Raw genomic sequence first — 20,552 nt, forward strand, 5'->3', positions numbered from 1 at the left:
CTGTAGGTGCATTCAAGCATTTCCACCTCCCTGAGACTTCCTTTACCTGCAACCAGTGTCTGACACCTGGACAGGCATCCTGTGCATACTGTCTCCTGAACTCTGTTGAGGAGACTGTGCATCCTACACGAGATCACACAGCCAGTGGCAGAGCTGGGATCTGTGTCAGGCCTGTCTTGCAGACCTGTGCTTTCCCTACCGCGGGATGCTACCATTTCCCCACAGTTCCTCGTGTCAGGAGCAGGGTAGGAGTCCCCACTTTATTCTGTTTTCAGGCTCAAACTTTGCTGATTTTAGGAAAAGTTTTCCATCCAATACAGAAAAGTCTTTTAATTTGGTTGTAAAAGCAGAGGCTGCAAAAGCTCCATTCAAATCCTGTGGCGCTAAGAAAGCGTATTTCCTAACCCCAATCTGTCTCTCCTCTGAGAGCCTGTTGTCCGCTTTCGGGCTTAGTGTTTGACAGACGATGAAAACTTGGGGCTAATTTCCAGTCATGGCTACATTACTGGGCATCTGGAGCTTTAATTTGCTGGGGGTTAGTATTGACAGACCTTTTTGGAGTAGCTGGGCCCAGCGGTTCTCAAATGTTTTCTGTTCACCGTGATGCCCTTAGAGTCTCAGTAGTCATTTCAAGGTACTGTTAGGACCAAAGAGATACCCAGTGGTTCCATTTATTAAATAATGAATAAATATTTGTTATAATAACTTAGAGAAAATAACACACATACGTTAAAAGAAAAATAATATTTCTATTTCATTCTTAAATAAGCAAAGTTACTTACTAATAGATGTGTGTGTCTTTGGGGACCTGTACAGTTTCTTAAAATCTTGGGATCAGGTTGGATGTCACCACCCTCATTTCCTGCTCCACGTCGAGTTTAAAAAAAAATTTTTTTTTCGAGCAGCTGTAGGTTTACAGAGCAATCGTATAAAAAATGCAGAGTCCCATATACCTGCTTCCAGCTCACACTCCCAGTTTTCCCTGTTAACATTTTGCATTAGTGTGGCACCTTTGTTACAGTGAGTCCGTACTATTATTTGCATGTTGATTTTTGCTTCATAAAGATTTGGTGTCGTTGAAAGAAACAGCACAGTCTAATTGGCCTACTGTCTTACTTGAAGCTAGGAGTATTGCGTGGCATCTGAGGAATCCCAGAATATTCCGGAAAGAGATGAGGGCCTGCCCATACTCCCCCACCTCTTTACTCTCGTGGTCTTAGATATTTTGAGATATTGAGGATTGCTGTGTTTCCCTTGGACGTGTGAAATAACTGTGGCATCCCCGTGAGTGCGGCAGTTTCCAGGAGCAACTTCAGCTTGGGAATTGCGGTTTGTCCTTCACCAGGACACTGTGATGAAGAGACTGATAGCAAGTGCCATGGTGTATGCGGACACAGGTGTGAGTGTGTGCGTGTGTGTGCATGAGCATTGCCAGATAGAGATAACGTTTGTCTTGCTGGTCCACAGGCTACTGGGCAGCCACCTCCCAGCATTGAGGACAGTTAGCCATCACCAGTATCTGCTACCAAGTTTATTTATCCCCAATTCATTATCAAATTAAAATCCTACTAATACCGGTTTGCTGTGTGTGCTAGTGAAAATGTTTACACTGTGTGAGGGTCCTAGGGAGAGGGTATGAAGTCTGTAGCAGTCTTGGCTGATCTCCTGAAAGGACCATGTCCTTTGCTTATCCTGTTTAGATACATTATGCATTATTGCTATCATCTTCCCCACATTATTAAGTGAAAAACTCTCGTAAGAATCGGGGGGGAAACCTGTGGAGAAAGCAAGTCTGCCGCAGAGGCCTAAAGAGGCAGTATGATTAGCAGAAAAATCAGATGTAATTAAGCATATTGATTAAGCTTATTGAGAGCGGTACAGGTGCAGAGACATGCCCAGATATCTGTCCTTCTCCGGGACAAACCCACTGATTCATCGCCAGCGTCATGTGTTAGCTAATTAGATAACTGGTGTTTTACGTGTTTTGAATTATGCAAAAATACTTGATAGATTAGTACATAAACATTTAGGAGTATTTTTAGTGATATTTGAGGAACCTGGATAGAATTTTTGGGTGGCCTGGGAATGCATTCTTCTTTTCTTTCCATTTAAAGTAATAGAGTGTGGGCAGCTGCTCAGCAAAATCCGCTCTCCAAACGTGTGCTGAGTTATAGGTTGTATCCCATTAACAAAAGATGCCTACGCTTGATAAACCTTTAAATCCTACGTGCATGTAAGTTTTTATTGCTAGTTTTGATATACAGGGTTATGTGTCATCCTCAGTGTCCCTTGCCCTCACTGCTCAAGGCCCTCGTTAAGGTTGGAATCTGTGTGTTTTCTGTCTGCAGCCTGCCTCCCCTACGACCCCCACCAAGCCCGTGGGGCCCCTGGAGTGGGCCTCAGGAGTGATGCCGAAGCCGGATCCCACGGTCATCAACAAGCACATAAGGAAGTTGGTTGAGGTAGAGTAAAGGGGGTGGGGGGAGGGTACGGGCAGGCCCTTTTCTCTCTCCGGGGTATACTGGGATTCCTCAGGAATAAGATGGAGTCTGTGCAAACAGCCTTCTGGCAGCGAGGAGCATGTCTCAGGTTGCCTGAGCTGATCCCACAAATACCACAAAGTGAGTTGGCTTAAATGGTGGGAATTTTTTGGCTCGGGGTCCTGCGATGAGAAGTCCAAAATCTAGGTATTGGCAAAGATTGCTTGCTCCCATAAGACTTCACGGTCTAGTGCTGGCTGCCAGCAACCCACTGGGGCCCCTTGACTCTCCCATCACATGGGGAATTCGTTTCTCTTCCGGTTCCCACCCGACTCCCTGCTCCTCTTTATAGGTAGGGCCCAGGTCATCCAGACCCAGCCTCATTCAGCGGGGCCACACCTTAACTACAAACAACAGTTCTGGGAGATCTTATTTGCAATGAGTTCACACCCACAAGCATGCAAATTCACGTTAAGAAAAAGTCTAAATTGGGGTACTAATTCAGTCTCTCACAGGGTAATTTAGTAGACACTTCGCTCTGCCTCCAGGGTGATCTATCGGAAAGGCTCTTTTCATTTCTTTCATTTTGCTCCAAATGCTCCCAGCTACTTCCAGCTCCCTCTCTTCACAGGCATTTGCCACTTCTGTTACTGTCTCTGCGATTGAGGGGCTGTTGGGGGATTAGAACTACTCATGAAACCTCCACAGGGTTTTAAATGCCCATAAATTGATTACCAGATGGCAGGGAAAATCCTGCAAATTGCATTGTTTCTCCTGCTAAATTTGGGGTCTGACAGCGGCTGCACATTGTCATTTAGATCATGTGTCTGTTGGAGTTTTCCACAGAGGCAAAAGAGTAGATGCACCAACAGAAACGTCTCTGGCCGTGGAAACTGCCATTCTTGACAAAATGTCCATTTTAATGACATTTAGTCCATCCTCTGAATTAGCCCATCCTCTGGTGCTGTAGCATTAAGTCTTTGGGATATAGGTATGCTTTTTTTTTTTTTTTTTTTTTGCTGTTTTAAAGAAAGAATGTTCTGTATCTTATTAATTCAGGGAACTGTGAGGTGCTGAAAGAAAAGTTTGGGGAGCCTTTAAAGCAGGAAGGAAATCATTAGAAAAGGTGTAGAGGGGGGTTTTTGGTGAGAGATGGGGCTAAGAAAGTCCTATGGTCCAGTGAAGGCTGTGAGATGATATGATGGTGACAGACCCAACTTAGGGTGGGGAAAGGATCCAAGGAGCTTCAGGGAATGCAAGGACGAAGATGCAGCTTAGAAAGGTCTGGAACCGGGAAATATGTTCTGTTCCACTCCCCTGCTTTTCGCTGAGACTCACTGTATTCCCTCTGTCTGCAGATTTTTCCAGTCCCTACCCACATGAGGAGTGGGTCGCAACCTCTCTCCCGTCACCTTCCTTTCTCTCTCCCTTATCCCTTCCCTTCTCTCCAATTCCGATGTCATGGGGAGGAACTCAGATTGACCCAGTTTGGAGAAATTGCCTAACTAATGGCTTTAATGAGATAAGAGACTGGGTTTTGTTATGAATTTCTATTCTAAGTTTTATTCTGCTAGAAATCTTTTTTAATCACAGCATTAATATGGATATTTGACCATGAATAGTAGGCACTTCACAATAGTTCATTTTTAGTCTATTTGATTACAGATTACAGTTGATATAAAGACTTGCAAAAACAATGTAGTGCTTTGTGATTTTGTACAATTGAGTTATATAAGGCTAAAGTTGCAGTTGGCACCACACAATAGTATATTAAATTAGTTTATTCATTTCAGCCCCACCTATTTTGAAATACTCTTAAAGCAGCTTGCAACATAGAACAATATAATTCAAATAGAAACTGTTGGGGAAAGGCGGAAAGATGGATTATTAAAATTCAGGTTAAATATACATTTGGATAATGTGTTTGCAGTGAGATCCTACACATTTTTTGGAATAAAACAGTTTAGGGCAATGAAAAAATCTTTTATCATAAAAGAAGTATAGAAAGTTTCACTTTCAGGCCTTGGTAATTCCACTTTTACAGGGATAACCAGTGACAACAATTTGCTAATTTTCTTGCCTAACCTCTGATAACCTCTTTCCCTCTATGTGAGCATACGTGCATGTCTTTGAGAAACTTTATTTAGTTGTCTCCTTAGAAGTAGAATTGCTGTATCAGAGGGTAGGCACATTTTAAGGTTTGCTTCGTATTACCCGATTGTCCTCTAGAGAGATTGTTGCTATTTAGTGCTCCATCAACTTGATAAGAGTGCCTTACTTTCTCTAATTTGAGAAATAAGAAAAAAGAGTTTCATTTGGTTTTCTGTAATTATCAGTGGAGTTGAGCACCTTTCCATGGGTTTATTGACCATTTGTATTTTTGTCTTTGGTGATTGCTTATTTTACCTTTGTGTCTTTGCTCTCATCTCATATATGTCACAAACAATTGTCTCTATCATTTGTCTTTTAAATTTGTTGATCTGTTTCTTTGTGGCTCTGATTTCTCTCTTATGCTTAGAAAAGTCCTTTCTCTCAAAGATAATGAAACATAAAAAATTACCTTTTGTAATTTTATAGTTTTATTTTTATAGTCAAATATCTGATAGAGCTAGAATTTAGTTTGTATCTGATAGAACTAGAATTTAGTTTATTTTGTAAGATAATATCCAGTTAATGTAATTCCAATTATTGGATAACCCATAATTTCTCTATAAATTTGAAAAGAGCCTTTTTAATATGCTGAATTCCCATATATACAGAGGTCTGTTTCTGGAACCCACTTCTCTAGTAAATTCCATTACCACATTGTTTTGATTGTAGCTTTGCAGAATATTTGATTTCTGATAGGGCACCCATAACTCCTTACTTAACATGTACACTTCTGCTGTTCTAACATGTACACCTCTAATTGAGCTTTAGAATCAGTTTGTTCATCTAAAACAGATCTCCCACTGGCATTTTCATTGAAATTGTACTAAATGTATGCTTTAGTTTTTTAGATAATTTGACATCTTAAAGCTTTCTTTTCTGTTATCATAGTATTGGGATTTGTGAATTTGCCATATCCAACTCCTGCTCCACCTTTAGGTCTCCAGGTCTTGCTTTAGATGTTGCCTTCTCTAGGGAGCCTTTCTCAACCTCCTTCTTTTCCCTCCACATTCTCTTCCGTAGGGCTCGGGATTTATCCCCAGCAGAAACTCGTCTTTTTATTCTACAGGGGGTACAGATGCCCTCATCTCCCATTAGTGTCTCAGCTCCGAGGGATGGGCTGACATGCCAGTGTAGTCCCCATTGCGCTCCCACTAAGAGGCTCAGAGCCTTACTTACAGTCGCTCAGTAAATTTTCTCTTTATTTGCAGTCTGTGTTTAGAAACTATGATCATGACCGTGATGGGTACATCTCCCAAGAGGACTTTGAAAGCATAGCTGCCAATTTTCCCTTCTTGGATTCCTTCTGTGTGCTGGACAAAGATCAGTAAGTCTTTGTTTTGCTGTATTTTAATGCCACTGTCCTAAAGCAGAAAACTCTTCATCAGTGGAGAGCCTTCCATTTATGTCTCAGCAGCTTCAAACCTAGTGCTTCGATGAGTCTAACTTTTTACATATTTTTTCTGGCTGTACTTGGACGTGAGTGACTGGATGGAATCATAGCACAGGCACGTCATCAGTGTTGAGCGTGAATGCCCATTCACAGATTAGCCTGGCTCTCCATTTCCCACGTTACTTCTGCTGCTTAGCCATTTTACTCATCCCCAAACGTCTGCCAAAAGGGAATAGAGGACAAAGATAGTTTGATCTAGTTTGGGAGTTCTCAGCATGAGTGGACCCGAGGGCAAACTTAAAACACATTGAGTAAGTAAGATTTCTTTAGATTATTTATGATCTTCCTGAAAGAAGATAATGCCAAGAAATGTCCGTACTTTGTTTTTTTTGTTGTTGTTGTTGTTATTGACCAAAGATTGCCTTGATAAACAAAGAATAAGTATATTTCTCTTCAGCTGTAAATGCTTCCTGAAAAATTAAAACTGATTTTAGAGGCTAAAATCCAGCTCATTAATAAAATAATGATTTTTTAAAATCGTTGCTGACAAGCCTGACATTAGTAATTTGATTACTTAATTTTTAACTGTATGAGATTAGTTCTTAACTTAATCATCTGAAATTAAATGCTGGACTTTACATTAGTCACGTTTCCAGATTATATCACATTTAAATCCCCTACTATCTTTTATTTTGGGGGAATTTTTTAAAAATGAAATCCGCAAGTAATTCACACCAAGGAAAGTCTTGATACTTCAGTATAAGTGTCTTAAATCCTTAAGTTCACCTTCATTGCATAACCAGAACAGAGAGTATTTTTTAAATAAATTAAATGATTAGAAACTTAACTTCCTTTTCAAAGTCAGACTTAAGAAACTTGCTAATTACCCACTTCTTCCCTTAGATTTGTTGCTATCAGTGAATGTAAGTAGGACTGGACTTGAAATTACTTCTCAGGCTTCATTTCTTTGGCCCAGCTACCATCAGTAGAATGGTTTCAGAAAACCTGTGAAAATAGTGCAAAATAGTTCTGGTTTCCCCAGCTACCATTTATCTCTCTCTCCCCTCCCTCCTCCCTCTCCCTCTCCTTTCTTTATGAATGCAGATTTGATCTGTTCATCACTTACATGACCTTTTTTGGTCAGAAAGTGGGATACCTTAAATTAACATCGCAAAGTTTACCATGGCTAACTGTACCAAAGTTTCTAATGGTTAAATGCAGGAAGAGCTAAGAAAAAAAAATATTTTCTCCAGAGAACTGGAGAAACCGTTTGAACCATCTCCTATAGAAATAGCTATTAATTTGTGTTTGTGAAGAAGGAATTAACTAATCAAATTTGTGAAATAGTATTAAATCTAATTAAATAGGTGTCTTTATCTCATAACTTCCCAGAACTTTAAATAGGCGAATATCCTCTTGCCTCTTTAAAAGGGAAATGGGAGAATGCACTATTTCACAAACTTATTTGTATAAATAAGGTCCATCGTTTATTTATCGCAGCACCCTCCTCCTCCTTCCTGCTCCCACCTCCTCAACTTCATCATTCTTTCAAGGATCTGCTTTCCCATAAAACACTCTTTGGGAACCATTGTTTTAGGGGATACTTAATTCTAAATCTACATCCCATGGATTCTTAGGCCGTATTTGGATATTTCAATGTGTCAGTGACCAAATAAAACTTCTTGGTTCATTCAGATTGCAATCCTTTGAAAACTCCACTTAGAGAGGAGAGGCAGTCTGTTTCTTTGGTTACCAGAGGGAGGGAGATGAGAGTGAAATGGACTCTCTGAGGCAATGTTGGAGCCAGCCCAGGTGACATGACATGGTACCTGTATTAGCTAGGGTTCTCTAGAGAAATCAGTCAGCAGGAGATATCTATAAATAAAACTTTTATAAAAGTGTCTCACATAACTCTGGGGATGTAGAGTCCAAGGTCTGTAGGGCAGTCTGCCAGCTGGCAGCTCCAATGTAGGTCCTCTCTCAGGAGAGGCTGGTTGAAGCAGGAAGAGTGATTGCTCTTCTGAATCCTTCTCAAAAGCCTTTTGGTGATTAAGTGTCACTCATTGCAGAAGACACTCCCCTTAGCTGATTACAGATGCAATCAGCTGTGGGTATAGCCAATGTGGTTATGATTTAAGTCCATGAAGTATCTTCATAGTAACAGACAGGCCAGGGCTTGTCTGACCAGACTACTGGATTCCAACTCCTGGCCAAGTTGACATATGAACATAAACATGACAGTACCCGTGGGAGCTGGCCAGGCCATATTGGGAACTGATGGGTCAAGAGCTGATGTGTGAAAAACCCCACCTTGAGCCAAGGAGCATGGGATATTTCTAAGCATGTTAGTTAGGTATTGCCAGCTCCCATAATAGATAAGCCCTAAACTTTTGGGAGCCTGACACAATAGGAGTCTTTATCTCACCCGTGTAAGAGTGTTCCTGGTAGGTGGTCACCAGTCTCCTTCCAGATGATTCAGGGATAGTTTCTTCTTTCTTGTAGCTTTGCAATCCTCTACAGTCCTGGGGTCTTTTGCATGCATCTGGCAGTTGAAAGAAGAGAGGGTAGAACAGCCAGCAGCTCCTTAATCTACTTAGTCTGGAGTATGACACCTCACATCTCTTCACATTCCTTTGGTGGCTCATAGTCACATGGCCACCACCAAGATTCAGGAAGGGCTGGGCAGCTGCTTTTAGCAGTGGCTCTATGTGATGAAAGATGGAGCACATGCTAGGCAATAAGCATTGTTCCTCCTTCCTCTGTCACTTAAGCTGTGAACAGGCCTATGCCAATGTCGCTGCATTTACTTTGTGTTCTGGTGGATGGTACCCCTGGGATTGTATGACTTGGTGGTGCTGTCCCAAGCCTATATATCTCTGTTCTTCATGGGTGTGCTCCCACCGCGGAACTGGGTTCCTGATACATGCTTTTGATTACAGGAGATAATTTGCTCTTAATGTGGGACAACCCTATGACACTTTCATTGTAATACATTATAATTATTATTAAAGTTATCTTGCATAAGAGGTGAGAAAGGGGGATTAAACATTCAAGCCAGGGATAAATTATGGTATCACCGATAGCAATAAGGATGCCCAGAGAAGGGACTATTCAGGTAAGAAAGATAAGGAGTTGGGTTTAAATTTTGAAAGGAAAGCGTACCATCTAGGAGGAGATGTCTTGTAAGTTGTTGAACATGAGGTTACCAAAATTCAGCAGAACAGTGAGGGCTGGAGATGTCAATTGCTAAGACTTCCAGAGGGTTGAGTGTGCAGACAATTCCTGGGGGGAGGATTTAAGGGGAGGTGAGCATAAGGCCTGAAGAATGAGTCTTTGGGTAGTGCTCTCCCCACATGCAGACCCTGAAAGGAAGAAACGATCTTGCAGGAGTGTGAGAAGGAGGAGGACAACCAAGGCTGCATGGAGTTACAGGAGTCAGTGGAGCAGACAATGCCAAAAGGAGGAAATGAATTCATGTGTCATAGGCTGCTCGAGGAATGAGAATAGACCACCGAGGATGTCCTTGGTTACAACTGCAGTAGGATGGAAGGATTAGAAATCTGACTGTACAAAGTAAAGAATAATTGAAGGAAATAGAAAAATGTGTCAAATGAATATTCTTTTTGAGAACTTTGGGGGTGAGAGAAGTAAGAGAGAAAAGACAAGTGTTGGTGATGGCAGCAGGATTGAGGAAATATATATTTTAGGAAGGGTAGTCCTGAGCTTATCAGGAAACAAAGGAAGAAATAGTTGAAGAGACTGGGCAGAACCCAGTTGGTGATCTGTAGGGGTTGGAAAGTGAGGATGGGATCATCTTTTGAGACAGAAGAGAACTTAAGGGGAGTCAAAACAGATACAAAGGCATTTTGATGTGGCGAGGGAGGTATAATCTCCAACACATGTTAGTGTGGAGAGAAGGCAGTATGAATCTGTTATGGCAAGTGGACTGGATCACTTTGGAAAACAAGAAGGCAGGTTATGTGGTGATTATGGACTAGGGAAGTGGGTGGACCTGAAGATTTGTCCTGTGTGGAGAGGACTTGGATGCACTGTTTTAGCAAACGGGCTGTGAGCTAGCAGACGTGAATAAAAAGATCACCAATGGCCGTGACCCTGATGACCCCAGGTTGGATGAATGTGAGAATAGTGGGCCAAGTTATCACAGTTTCCAGCGTTTCTCCAACAGCCTGATGTCTGCGAACCCTATTTCCAGGCCAGGCCTGGAAAGGAAATGCCCTTCGAGAAGCTACTCTTCATTAACAAAGGGCCTTTCTGTGCCATGGTACAAAGGTCATATGTGTGTGTGCTTTGGGATGTGGTCCGTCCACACACAGAGACTATCATCTTACCAAGCAAGGCATTTGGCACCTGAGGCTGTCCTTTAGATTTTTTCCCCCCTTGTCTCAGATATAACAGAAAAGGGAAAATTCCCCACCTGCTTTTGGCCACAGGTTTGGGAGGTGGGGTAAAATGTGGGGCTACTTAACAATATGGTATTCAAAGATCCCCCCTTCTTTGTTTTTTTTTTTAACAGGGATGGCCTAATTAGTAAAGATGAAATGATGGCTTACTTCCTGAGAGCAAAGTCTCAACTCCACTGTAAAATGGGACCAGGATTTATCCATAATTTTCAGGAGATGAACTATCTCAAGCCAACTTTCTGTGAACACTGTGCAGGATTCGTAAGTCTGTTTTCCATGGTTTTCTCTTGTATGTAGTTATTTCTACACCATTCTCAGAAGTATATCATTAGTAAAATGATATACTAGATAGAGCCTATCACCTTGCCTTGGGTCAGAAGTAAAGCATGATGGCTCCCTGAGTTAAAACAAAAGCAAGCTCTGTAGGCTTCACTATGCTCTAGGAATGTGGGTCTTGCACAGATAAGGAAAGTAAGTGAGGCCTCTTAACTCGGGAAGGTCATGTGTCTGTGAGCCCTTGCCTGAGAGAGGCATCACTAATATTCATGAGCATTTGCAATGAAGGGGAGCATGTATCGTCACCAGGTCCTTGCAGCTCTCATTTCGCCTGATGTTACTCACCAGCAGTCCACCATGGCATGGTTCAGTCGCTCACAACTCAAAAAAGGAAAGAAAAAATCTTTCTGGAGAGAAGACGGTTATACTAATAAATAATATTTACTCAGCACTTGATGGTAATGGAGTACTTTTGCAGACATTAGTGTAATTAATCCTCAGAACAAGCCCTTGAGGTGTGCATTTTTCTTTCCCCTTTTTGCTGAAGAAGACAAGGAGTCCCAGAGAGGATGACCCCGAGTCCCTAAGATTGCACAGCTAATAGTCCTCAGAGCTTAGACTCAAACACAGGTCTTCTGACTAATTCCCATGCTCTGCCTAGACGACTGCAGCAAATGAACATTGTGCATTTAATTTCCCCCATGTTTGATAATTCCTTGAGGTCAGTTTTTGGCCTTGGTCTTGAACATAGACTCCTGAGCCCTGAATGTCTTACAGTTGATGCCCAAGTTACATGAAACAGACAATGTGGTCTTCCAGGTGAGGTTGGGTGACCCAGTACTCGATGAGAATGACTACTGCCCCTTTCTCTTGATTCCAAATGTTGAGTTTATTTGGCAGTCTTGTCACACTGTTGACTCATACTGAATTTGATATAGATGCTATGTGTTACCACTGAATTACATTTTTCCCATCTGGGAAACTGACTTCGGGAGACTTGTGAACAACAGATTATGTTCATCCATACACCCCTCTGCGAATGGGCAGTGGTTACTTCTAAGATGGCCCAAGTGATCGTAGTAGCTGATATGGTTCTACCCAACCCAGCACCCGGCTACCCAACGCTCATCATCCCCCCAGGGAAGGAGCAGCCTTATTCGGTCAGTATTGCCACTAAAGTTGGCTCACTAGACCACTCTGTCATAAAACAAACACATTTCCTTTGTCACATGCCTCTAGTCATTCCATTCTGGTGGGAATGTTTGGAAGTACGTAGACCTGAAAAATACTGGAGTGGGATGGGGTCATGTGTTATATGCTCCTGTAGGGCAGGACCCAGTGAACTCAGCCGAAAGTCAGGCTGATACATCTGTTATTTGGTGGAGTTGGGGAGTCTGAAGGTTCTTATCAAATCAGTAAGTCATATCTGTGCTGTCCAGTCCTTTTGCCTTGGTTCTCCCTCCTATGCAGGCAGTGATTCTCTAAAGGCAGCCAGGTAGTCTTTCTAGAGAGTCTCCACACTCCTCACTCTGACTGGTCAGAGAAGAGGTGCTGGCACCACGTTCTTAAAACTGCTGTGATGGGATAGAACCTTGGACCTTGGAACCCTGGAACCTGAGTTGGACCTTGGAACCCTGAGTTTGAATCTGAGTTTGGCTTCTCCTCCTTACTGCCTGTACATCCGTGACCAAGTTTTGGCCATCTCCAGAGCCTGTTTTCCATCTGTTACAGGGAATTAATACTTACCTGTCATGTTATTGTGACAATTACATGACATCAGACATATTGCATGCATATAGTCACTTGTTAGTCTTCCTCAATGCTTTAGAAATTTAATTTAAACCAACTCATTTAAAATGTTATAGACTTTTTTATTAAAAAAATTTTAATTAGAGAAGTTGTAGGATTACAGAAAAAACATGCATAAAATCCAGTGTTCTCATATGCCACCCTATTATTAACACTTTGCATTAGTGTAGTACATTGGCAAATCTACACTTTTATAATCTACAGTCCATGATCTAACTTAGGGTTCACTGTTTATGGTGTACAGTCCTGTGCTTTTTTGTAAATATTATTTTATTCTAGTAACATATATACAAAGTAAAATTTCCCCATTTAACCACATTCAAATATATAATGCAGCCCTGTTAATTATATTTCACAATGATGTGCTACTGTTGCCACCATCTGTTACCAAAACTGTTCCATCAACTCTAGTAGAATCTCTGTACAATTTAAATATTAATTTCCTATTTCCTATCCTCACCCCAGCTCCTGGTAACCTATGTTCTAGTTTCTGACTCTATAAATTTGTTTATTCTAATTATTTCATATCAGTGAGATCATATAACATTTGTCCTCTTTTTCTAGCTCATTTCATTCAACATGATATCTTTAAGGCTCCTCTGTGTTATCAGACGTCAAAACTTCATTACTTTTTATGTCTGAATGATATTCCATTTTGTGTATATGCCACAGTTTTGTTTATCCATTCAGCTCTTGGTGGACACTTGGGTTGCTTTTATCTTTTGGCAATTGTGAGTGCCACTGTGAACATTGGTATAAAAATACCTGTTTGAGACCCTGTTTTCAATTTTTTGGGGTGTGTACCTAGAAGTGGAATTGCTAAGTATACATGGTTATTCTATACTTAGTTTTCTGAGGAACCCCCAAACTGTCTTCCACAGTGGCTGCCCCATTTTACATTCCCACCAACAATGGGTGAATGTTCCTATTTCTCCACATCCTCTCTTACACTTATAATTTTCTTTTAGTTTTCAAAATATATTCTATTTCAGTGGTACAATTTGATTTGATCTTGACTCACATGCAAAGAAAGTCCACTGGGTTCTCAGAAGAGTTTATAAACATGACCCCATGGATTTGTCATTGAAAGAGATTATGAGAGAATGCAATGGACCATTTTCCAACGTCTGGAGGGACCTTCTGCTTTTGAAAAAAATTCTATTTGAAGAGTCAAGAAAACAAATGAGCACTCCTTGCCTTGTAATGCATTTATTTTAGAATTGGACTCCTAGGACTGAAAGAGTTCCCCAAATTCCCATGTTTTATAGATGAAGAATCCTTGAGGTTCAGAGAAATTAAATGAGTCTCCCAGAGTCACATGGCTCATTAGCAGCAGGACCATGAACTCACACAGCATCTTCTGACTCCCGGCCCAGTACTCCTTGCACCACAGACAGTTACTCCAGACCTTCCCCTTGGCCTCTCCGAGGTCTGTGGGCAGTCCCCCTGCACACCCATCACCATGAGGTCACCCTCCACTGACCTTGGCTGGCATGCTCCCTCATGTCTTCTTCCAGTTATTAAGTAACCATTAGCAAGCGATATCCTGACTTCCCCTCCTGATAGGACTTTTGCTTGACTACACCTTTTTTTTTGCAGTTCTTGCAGCTATGATAATAGTATTCCACATCAGGATATTAGGATGCTTTTTCTTATTTCTTATTCTTTCTTGTCCCAGCTCAGTGGGTCTTCCCTGTCTTTTCCTCAAATACCACTGTGCTGGTTTGAAAGGATTTATGTCCCCTAGAAAAGCCATGTTTTAATCAAAATCCCATTTCATAAAGGTAGAATAATCCCTATTCAATACTGTATGTTTAAAACTATAATTAGATCATCTCCCTGGATGATGTGATTTAGTCAAGAGGTGTTGTTAAGCTGGATTAGGTGACGACATGTCTCCACCCATTGGGGTGGGTCTTGATTGGTTTACTGGAGTTCTATAAAAGAGGAAACATTTTGGAGAATGGGAGATTCAGAGAGAGCAGAGAATGCTACAGTACCACGTAGCAGAGAGTCCACAAGTCAGCGACCTTTGGAGATGAAGAAGGAAAATGCCTCTGGGGGAGCTTCATGAAACAGGAAGCCAGGAGAAGAAGCTAGCAAATGACGCCGTGTTCACCATGTGCCCTTCCAGATGAGAGAGGAGCCCTGAATGTGTTCACCATGTGCCCTTCCAGATGAGAGAGGAGCCCTGAATGTGTTCACCGTGTGCCCTTCCAGCTGAGAGAGGAGCCCTGACTGTGTTCACCGTGTGTCTTTCCAGATGAGAGAGAAGCCCTGACTGTGTTCACCGTGTGTCTTTCCAGATGAGGAAGAAACTCTGTGTTCACCATGTTCCCTTCCACTTGAGAAAGAAACCCTGAACTCATTGGCCTTCTTGAACCAAAGTATCTTTCCCTGGATGCCTTAGATTGGACATTTCTATAGACTTGTTTTAATTGGGACATTTTCTCGGCCTTAGAACTGTAAACTAGCAGCTTATTAAATTCCCCTTTATAAAAGCCATTCTGTTTCTCAGATATTGCATTCTGGCAGGTAGCAAACTAGAACAACCACATCCTTGTTTCCCTACTTAAGAATTAAATAACACATGGAAAGAGCTTAACACTCTCATATAGCAAGAGTTCGATAAATGTTAGCTACTGTTGTTGTTACTATTATGACCAGGCACTGCTCTTGGGGAAAGAATTTCATATCACTGCAAAGCAGTCCGAGTTGTGGTACTTTGGAGATGACTTCATTTCCCTGGGTCATCACACACCTCCTGCCACAGGGCAGCATGCTAGTTGTCCTAAAGATCTGATAGCTCCTGACCACCCACATCCCACTTCTGCATCTACACTTTCTCCCTTGCCCCATCAACCAGTCACACAAGGCTGCACCTGTAGCTAATTGTCAGTGATCTTTCTGATCCCAAGGTAAAGCAGCCCCCTTTCCCAGGAGGCGCTTGCATTTTAATAACATATTCTGAAGAACCAAAGGGCTCAAAGGAATTGCTCTCCACGGGTGGCATTTCTTTGTCAGAGAAAGAGAAGGAGCAGCCTTCTTAGCCTGAGTCAGTTCCTACTCTCCTTAGGGGTTCCATGATGCCCACACAGGGTATAGTTCGCCTGTAATATGTCATGATTGGCACACCCTCACCCCTAGCAGGTCATGCAACCCTGTTCTTTTAAAATCATTTCCTTAAGTAGACAACAGTCACCTGACCTAACCTCCAAAAGGTTGGGCCCTATCCTCCCCAGCTATAGTGAAGCCCATTTCATTCACAAATGACTGTATGTTTCTGGCTTCCCTCTTACCTGCATGCAAGCACCGTGGGGTACGGGGCGCAGGAAAGGACATGGCAAGGCCCTGCAAACTCCCTTCTTCATGGAGAGCAAAGACACGATGATGCCCCATGGACCACCTGGGCGTGGTGCCTGGAACCACAGGCCCCCTGTGTCTTCTCGGCACTCCCCGGCCACGTGGAAGTCCCTGTCTCCTTGGCGGGGAAGGAGCCAAGCCTCTCCCACGGCCCTGGCTCAAAATCACACAAAGCAAACGTGTAAAATGCATGCACGAATGAATGTTAGGCTTCTTCCTTTTCTGTATTCATCAAGGACACAGATACTACTCGGAAAATAACCCAGCAAAATCCAGCTGCTTGGGTGTGAAGTGCACTTCTTGGATTGCTTTATTTCCTGTAGCTGGAGCCAAGACAGCTAGTGCCTTTAAAAGAGGGCAGAAGGAGGTAGGGGCTTCCGAAGACCAAGTGTCTGTTAACACCGAACATTTTGCTGAGAGTGCACCGTGCCAGAGTCTGATAAATGTGCCAACTTTAGCTTCCCATCCTGGCTCCCATTAGGCTCCTCGAAAGAAAAGGGAAGCAAAACTCCTGTTATCATTGCAGCTGGAGCAGGCTGGGAGGGGGCTCTCTCTCACAGGAAGGGTGTTGAGAGCAGCTACATCCTGTTTGTGCTATGCTAGTCATCCTGCTTCCCAGGACTTCCTTCTCTGTGGCCTCTTCTTCCCTTCCAGAATTCTCTCCAGATTCCCTGACCTTCCTTTGTCTTTTGTTACAGCTCTGGGGCATAATCAAGCAAGGATACAAATGCAAAGGTAAATGCATGCTATCTTATGAAAATTTGAGCAATTTGTTATTGAGGGCGGGAATGAAAGGCGTCTGATTAAACCAGGAAAGCTCTTGACATCAGTGAGAACTGAAGTCTTTGAGGCCACTGGTAACTGAGGAGTCTGCATGTCCTAGAAAGGACTCCTTGCAGTTTTTTTAATCAAAGTTGGAATTTTTCTTTAGCCTGTCAGAACACAGCACACCACCTCTTACCAACTTGCATAAATCCAGCCTTGATCTTTAATGTGCTTGCGAATCATGGGCATCAGGTTAAGTTGGGTATTCTGCACTGGGACAGGCCTAATTAAAATACTGTTTACAAGAATTTTTTCCCTTCGAGGCAAAAACACACATACACACTTCCCAGACCGTGCATTCCCCCCAAAACAAGCTAACAGAAAAAACCCCACACATTTCTATATGTACCTATTTCTTCCCACACTCACATAGCTGTTCCTTTCTCAGCAAAATCATACAGCTGATGAGAAACAAGAAGGAGAACTCTTAAAACTTATTTTTGTCTCTTTCAATGAATTGGTTTGTATAGCTCCCTTATTTAATTTAGATGTATAAATAACCGAATGAGTATACATTTAATATAAATGCAAGATGCCTTTAGGAAGCATATGGCTATTTGTATAAGTATAATGATTATACCTTATTGGTGGTCAATTCAAGAAGTCAGTAGATACTTTATGTAGACTTTACCCTGGCTCCTGTAAGAATCTGATGATGCTCTTGATAAATATAATCAAGCAGCAAAAGGAAACCTCTTAACCACAGAAGGCTTTCAGACTGGTGCTGCTTCCCAGTGATGCCTTTTTTTCCCACCTGTCTCCAGAGCACTGTCCTCACGTGCCCGAGCAGAGGGCTTCTGGGCCCTGACGGGCCCTGCCCTTTAGTGTTTAGAGCACCTATCCCTTAGTGCTTTTCTGCAGCAGTTGTTGCAGTCTAACTTGGATATTTATTTTTAAGTAGCAAAAATACTGCAATATCTTAACTGCCTAGCAGCGAGTCATTAGTTTTCTTCTGGTTTCTGTCCCCAAAACACACACACACACACGCACACATGCACACACTCACACACATTCGATTTTATGAAGATCAGATCAATTAAACCCTTGGATCATCTATGTACACACCGTATGATGTTTTCTCTTAATGGCCCACAGAGTGAAAAACGTTAATTAAAGTAGCCTAATTATGTCATTGCTATTTGCTCTGTCCTTGCAGCCGTTATGAGGCCATTTGAAACAGGACCTTTTTGGGGGAAAGTGGCTATTTTTTTTTTTTTGGCATGGGTAGGCACTGGCAATCAAACCCGGGTGTCTGGCATGGCAGGCAAGAACTCTGCCTGCTGAGCCAACATGGTCCACCCTGTTGAGTGATTTTAAGTGCAGCGTAGGACCCTCATCATATGAAATAATTGACTGGCTGTCTTCCAAAGCAGCCAAATCATTTCTAACCCAAGTAGCAGCAATCACTTTTTACTTCTTTAACTAAAGCGTCTTAGTGGGAAAGCGCTCAGAATGATGAAGCCTGCCATTTCAAAGCCATGGTCAAATATAGAATACATTTGTTGAATATATGTCCACCTTGTTTTCTGCTTTTGTACCAAGAGAGGAAACAGAAGATGGATAAGGCTTTGGGAAAAGAAGAAGAGTAAAATAATCCCGACAAGCACTGAACGGAGGAGCCCTCTCAGTAAGCGATCAGAGGCAGCAGTTGGTACAGGGAAAGGCTAGAAGCTGAGGCCTCTTGCTTTCATCCTGACCTGGGACCCTTTTTGCAGGGAATCCGTCCTAGTCTGGGGAAGAGGCTCAGCTCTATCCAGTTTCTGCTGAGCAAAGACAGTTCACTCCCCAGGCTAGGTACATTACTGAATTGTGGAGAGAAAAAAGATGAGCAGATATAAGGGAATTCGGGGAGGCATGAGAATCCCAGAGGCCTTTTTCTAGATGTACCTCACAGGCCTCAGTTGGATTCAGAAATTCAACACAGAGCCCAGGGTCCTGACAGCACCAGCACCTCCCTAGAAGCCCCATCAGCGCCAGACACCTATGGGTCTCACTAATCATCTGTGATACATTTGGGATTTTTCAGACTGTGGAGCCAATTGTCACAAGCAGTGCAAAGACCTCCTAGTTCTGGCCTGCAGGAGGTTTGCCCGGGCGCCCTCCCTGGGCAGTGGTCACGGCTCGCTGCCTGGAAGCCCCTCGCTGCCCCCAGGTAATGTTCCTCTACTTTCTTTTTGCTGTGATTTCTCTCTGCTCTCCTTCCCATACCTTGACTTCGCTTGGGTTCTGGAGCTAAGCCCTGTCGGAGTCACCATAAACACCAGCACCACCTTCAGAGAGAGCAGCAGTGGCCAAGCCCTGGACTCCCCTTGACCTCTGTCTGCTCTTAGACCTCACTAGCATGCCACCTCCCTGCAGTTCATTTAGTGCTGTACAGCCTCTAGTCCTCTAGGATCCTGTGTATTTGGACTCTGGTGGTTTGCATTCACTTTCCTTTCTTTCTCTTTCCAGTGCAGGATGAGGTATTTGAGTTCCCTGCGGTCGCTGCTGGACACCGGGACCTAGACAGCAGAGCCATCACCCTGGTGACAGGCTCTTCTCGTAAGATCTCTGTGAGGCTGCAACGGGCCACCACCAGCCAGGCCACCCAGACCGAGCCCATATGGTCAGAGGCAGGCTGGGGGGACTCAGGGTCTCATACCTTCCCCAAAATGAGATCCAAGTTCCATGAGAAAGCAGCCAAGGACAAAGGCTTTGCCAAGTGGGAAAATGAGAAGCCCAGGACACAGGCTGGTGTGGATGTTGTGGACCGGGGCACTGAGTTTGAACCTGACCGGGATGGAGCGGACATGGCTGAGGCCAGACAGGATGTTGAGGTAAGTGCCAGGTTGAATCACAGATCAAATCAGAAAAGGGAAGCTAAAGGTGCTGAGATGAGAATTACAGTGGGTCTGGGAGGCAGCTTGGTAGATTCAAAAGCAGAATGGTTGGGAATCGAGACATATCATTTTTGGATCTGTCATTGGCTAGTTATGTGACCCTGGGCAAATGATTTCCCCTACCGGACCTTAGATCTATCATTTATAATAATGTCCTGAATGATAAGTAAAACTTAGCGAAGGTTGTCATGTCTGTGTACTGAAAGAAGACCCCGAGGATCCACGACTATTGCATGTAGCCAATATACTAGTATGCTATATGAATCGTCTTAGTTTTCCAAGCTAGAATCAGGGATCAGACTCAGAGGAGGCAGGGTGTGGGGATTGAATTATGTCACTCACAAAAGGCATGCCCAGGTCCCAACCCCTGGTCTGGTGTATGTGAACCCATTTTTGAATAGGACCTTTGAAGATGTTGTTAGTTAAGGTGTGCTCAAACTGAAAGAGGGTGGTGCTTAATCCAATGTAAGTCCTTATAAGCAAAGAAAATTGGACACAGGAGCAAAACCACAAGAACGAGCAAGAAATTGGAAGTCAACAGACCCTAGAGCAGAAAGGAGAAGACATCGCCTTGTGCATTATCATGTGCAGAAAAGCCAAGGACCAAGGAGTACCTGCGACCAACCCCAGAAATTACAGTCTGTGGGGAGAAGGCATCATCTCCTTGCTGATGCCTCAATTTTGGGCTTCTCCTATCCTCAAAACCATGGGCCAATTGATACATTTCCATTGTTTAAGCCACCCCATTGTATAGTATTTGTTTTAGCAGCTTGGAAAAGATAACAGTTTTTGGCACAAGAAAAGTGGGAAGTTGTTATTGCAAATACAGTGGAAATGGCTTTGGAGTTGGCTAATAGAGGCTGGAAGAAATGTGAGCACTTTAAAGTGAGTGAGAGCTGTAGAGAAAATTTGTATCTTCTTGGAGAATACATAATTCGTCTTGAACAGAATGCTGGTA

The 20,552-nt window shown here is 42.9% G+C and overlaps 1 protein-coding gene across 2 annotated transcripts in view; it reads left to right on the forward strand.

The window, feature by feature from the left end:
* RASGRP3 (RAS guanyl releasing protein 3) overlaps nt 1–20,552 on the forward strand; it is a 114,685-nt gene that overhangs the window by 85,393 nt on the left and 8,740 nt on the right. For both annotated transcript variants that reach the window (XM_077135050.1, XM_077135051.1), the window contains exons 11-16: nt 2,349–2,462; nt 5,840–5,955; nt 10,556–10,703; nt 16,589–16,625; nt 18,742–18,867; nt 19,167–19,531. In XM_077135050.1, the coding sequence (XP_076991165.1) occupies nt 2,349–2,462; nt 5,840–5,955; nt 10,556–10,703; nt 16,589–16,625; nt 18,742–18,867; nt 19,167–19,531 (906 nt within the window). The remainder of the gene's footprint in view (nt 1–2,348; nt 2,463–5,839; nt 5,956–10,555; nt 10,704–16,588; nt 16,626–18,741; nt 18,868–19,166; nt 19,532–20,552) is intronic.

This window comes from Tamandua tetradactyla, chromosome 17 (assembly GCF_023851605.1).
Source record: "Tamandua tetradactyla isolate mTamTet1 chromosome 17, mTamTet1.pri, whole genome shotgun sequence".
Classification (NCBI taxonomy): domain Eukaryota; kingdom Metazoa; phylum Chordata; class Mammalia; order Pilosa; family Myrmecophagidae; genus Tamandua; species Tamandua tetradactyla.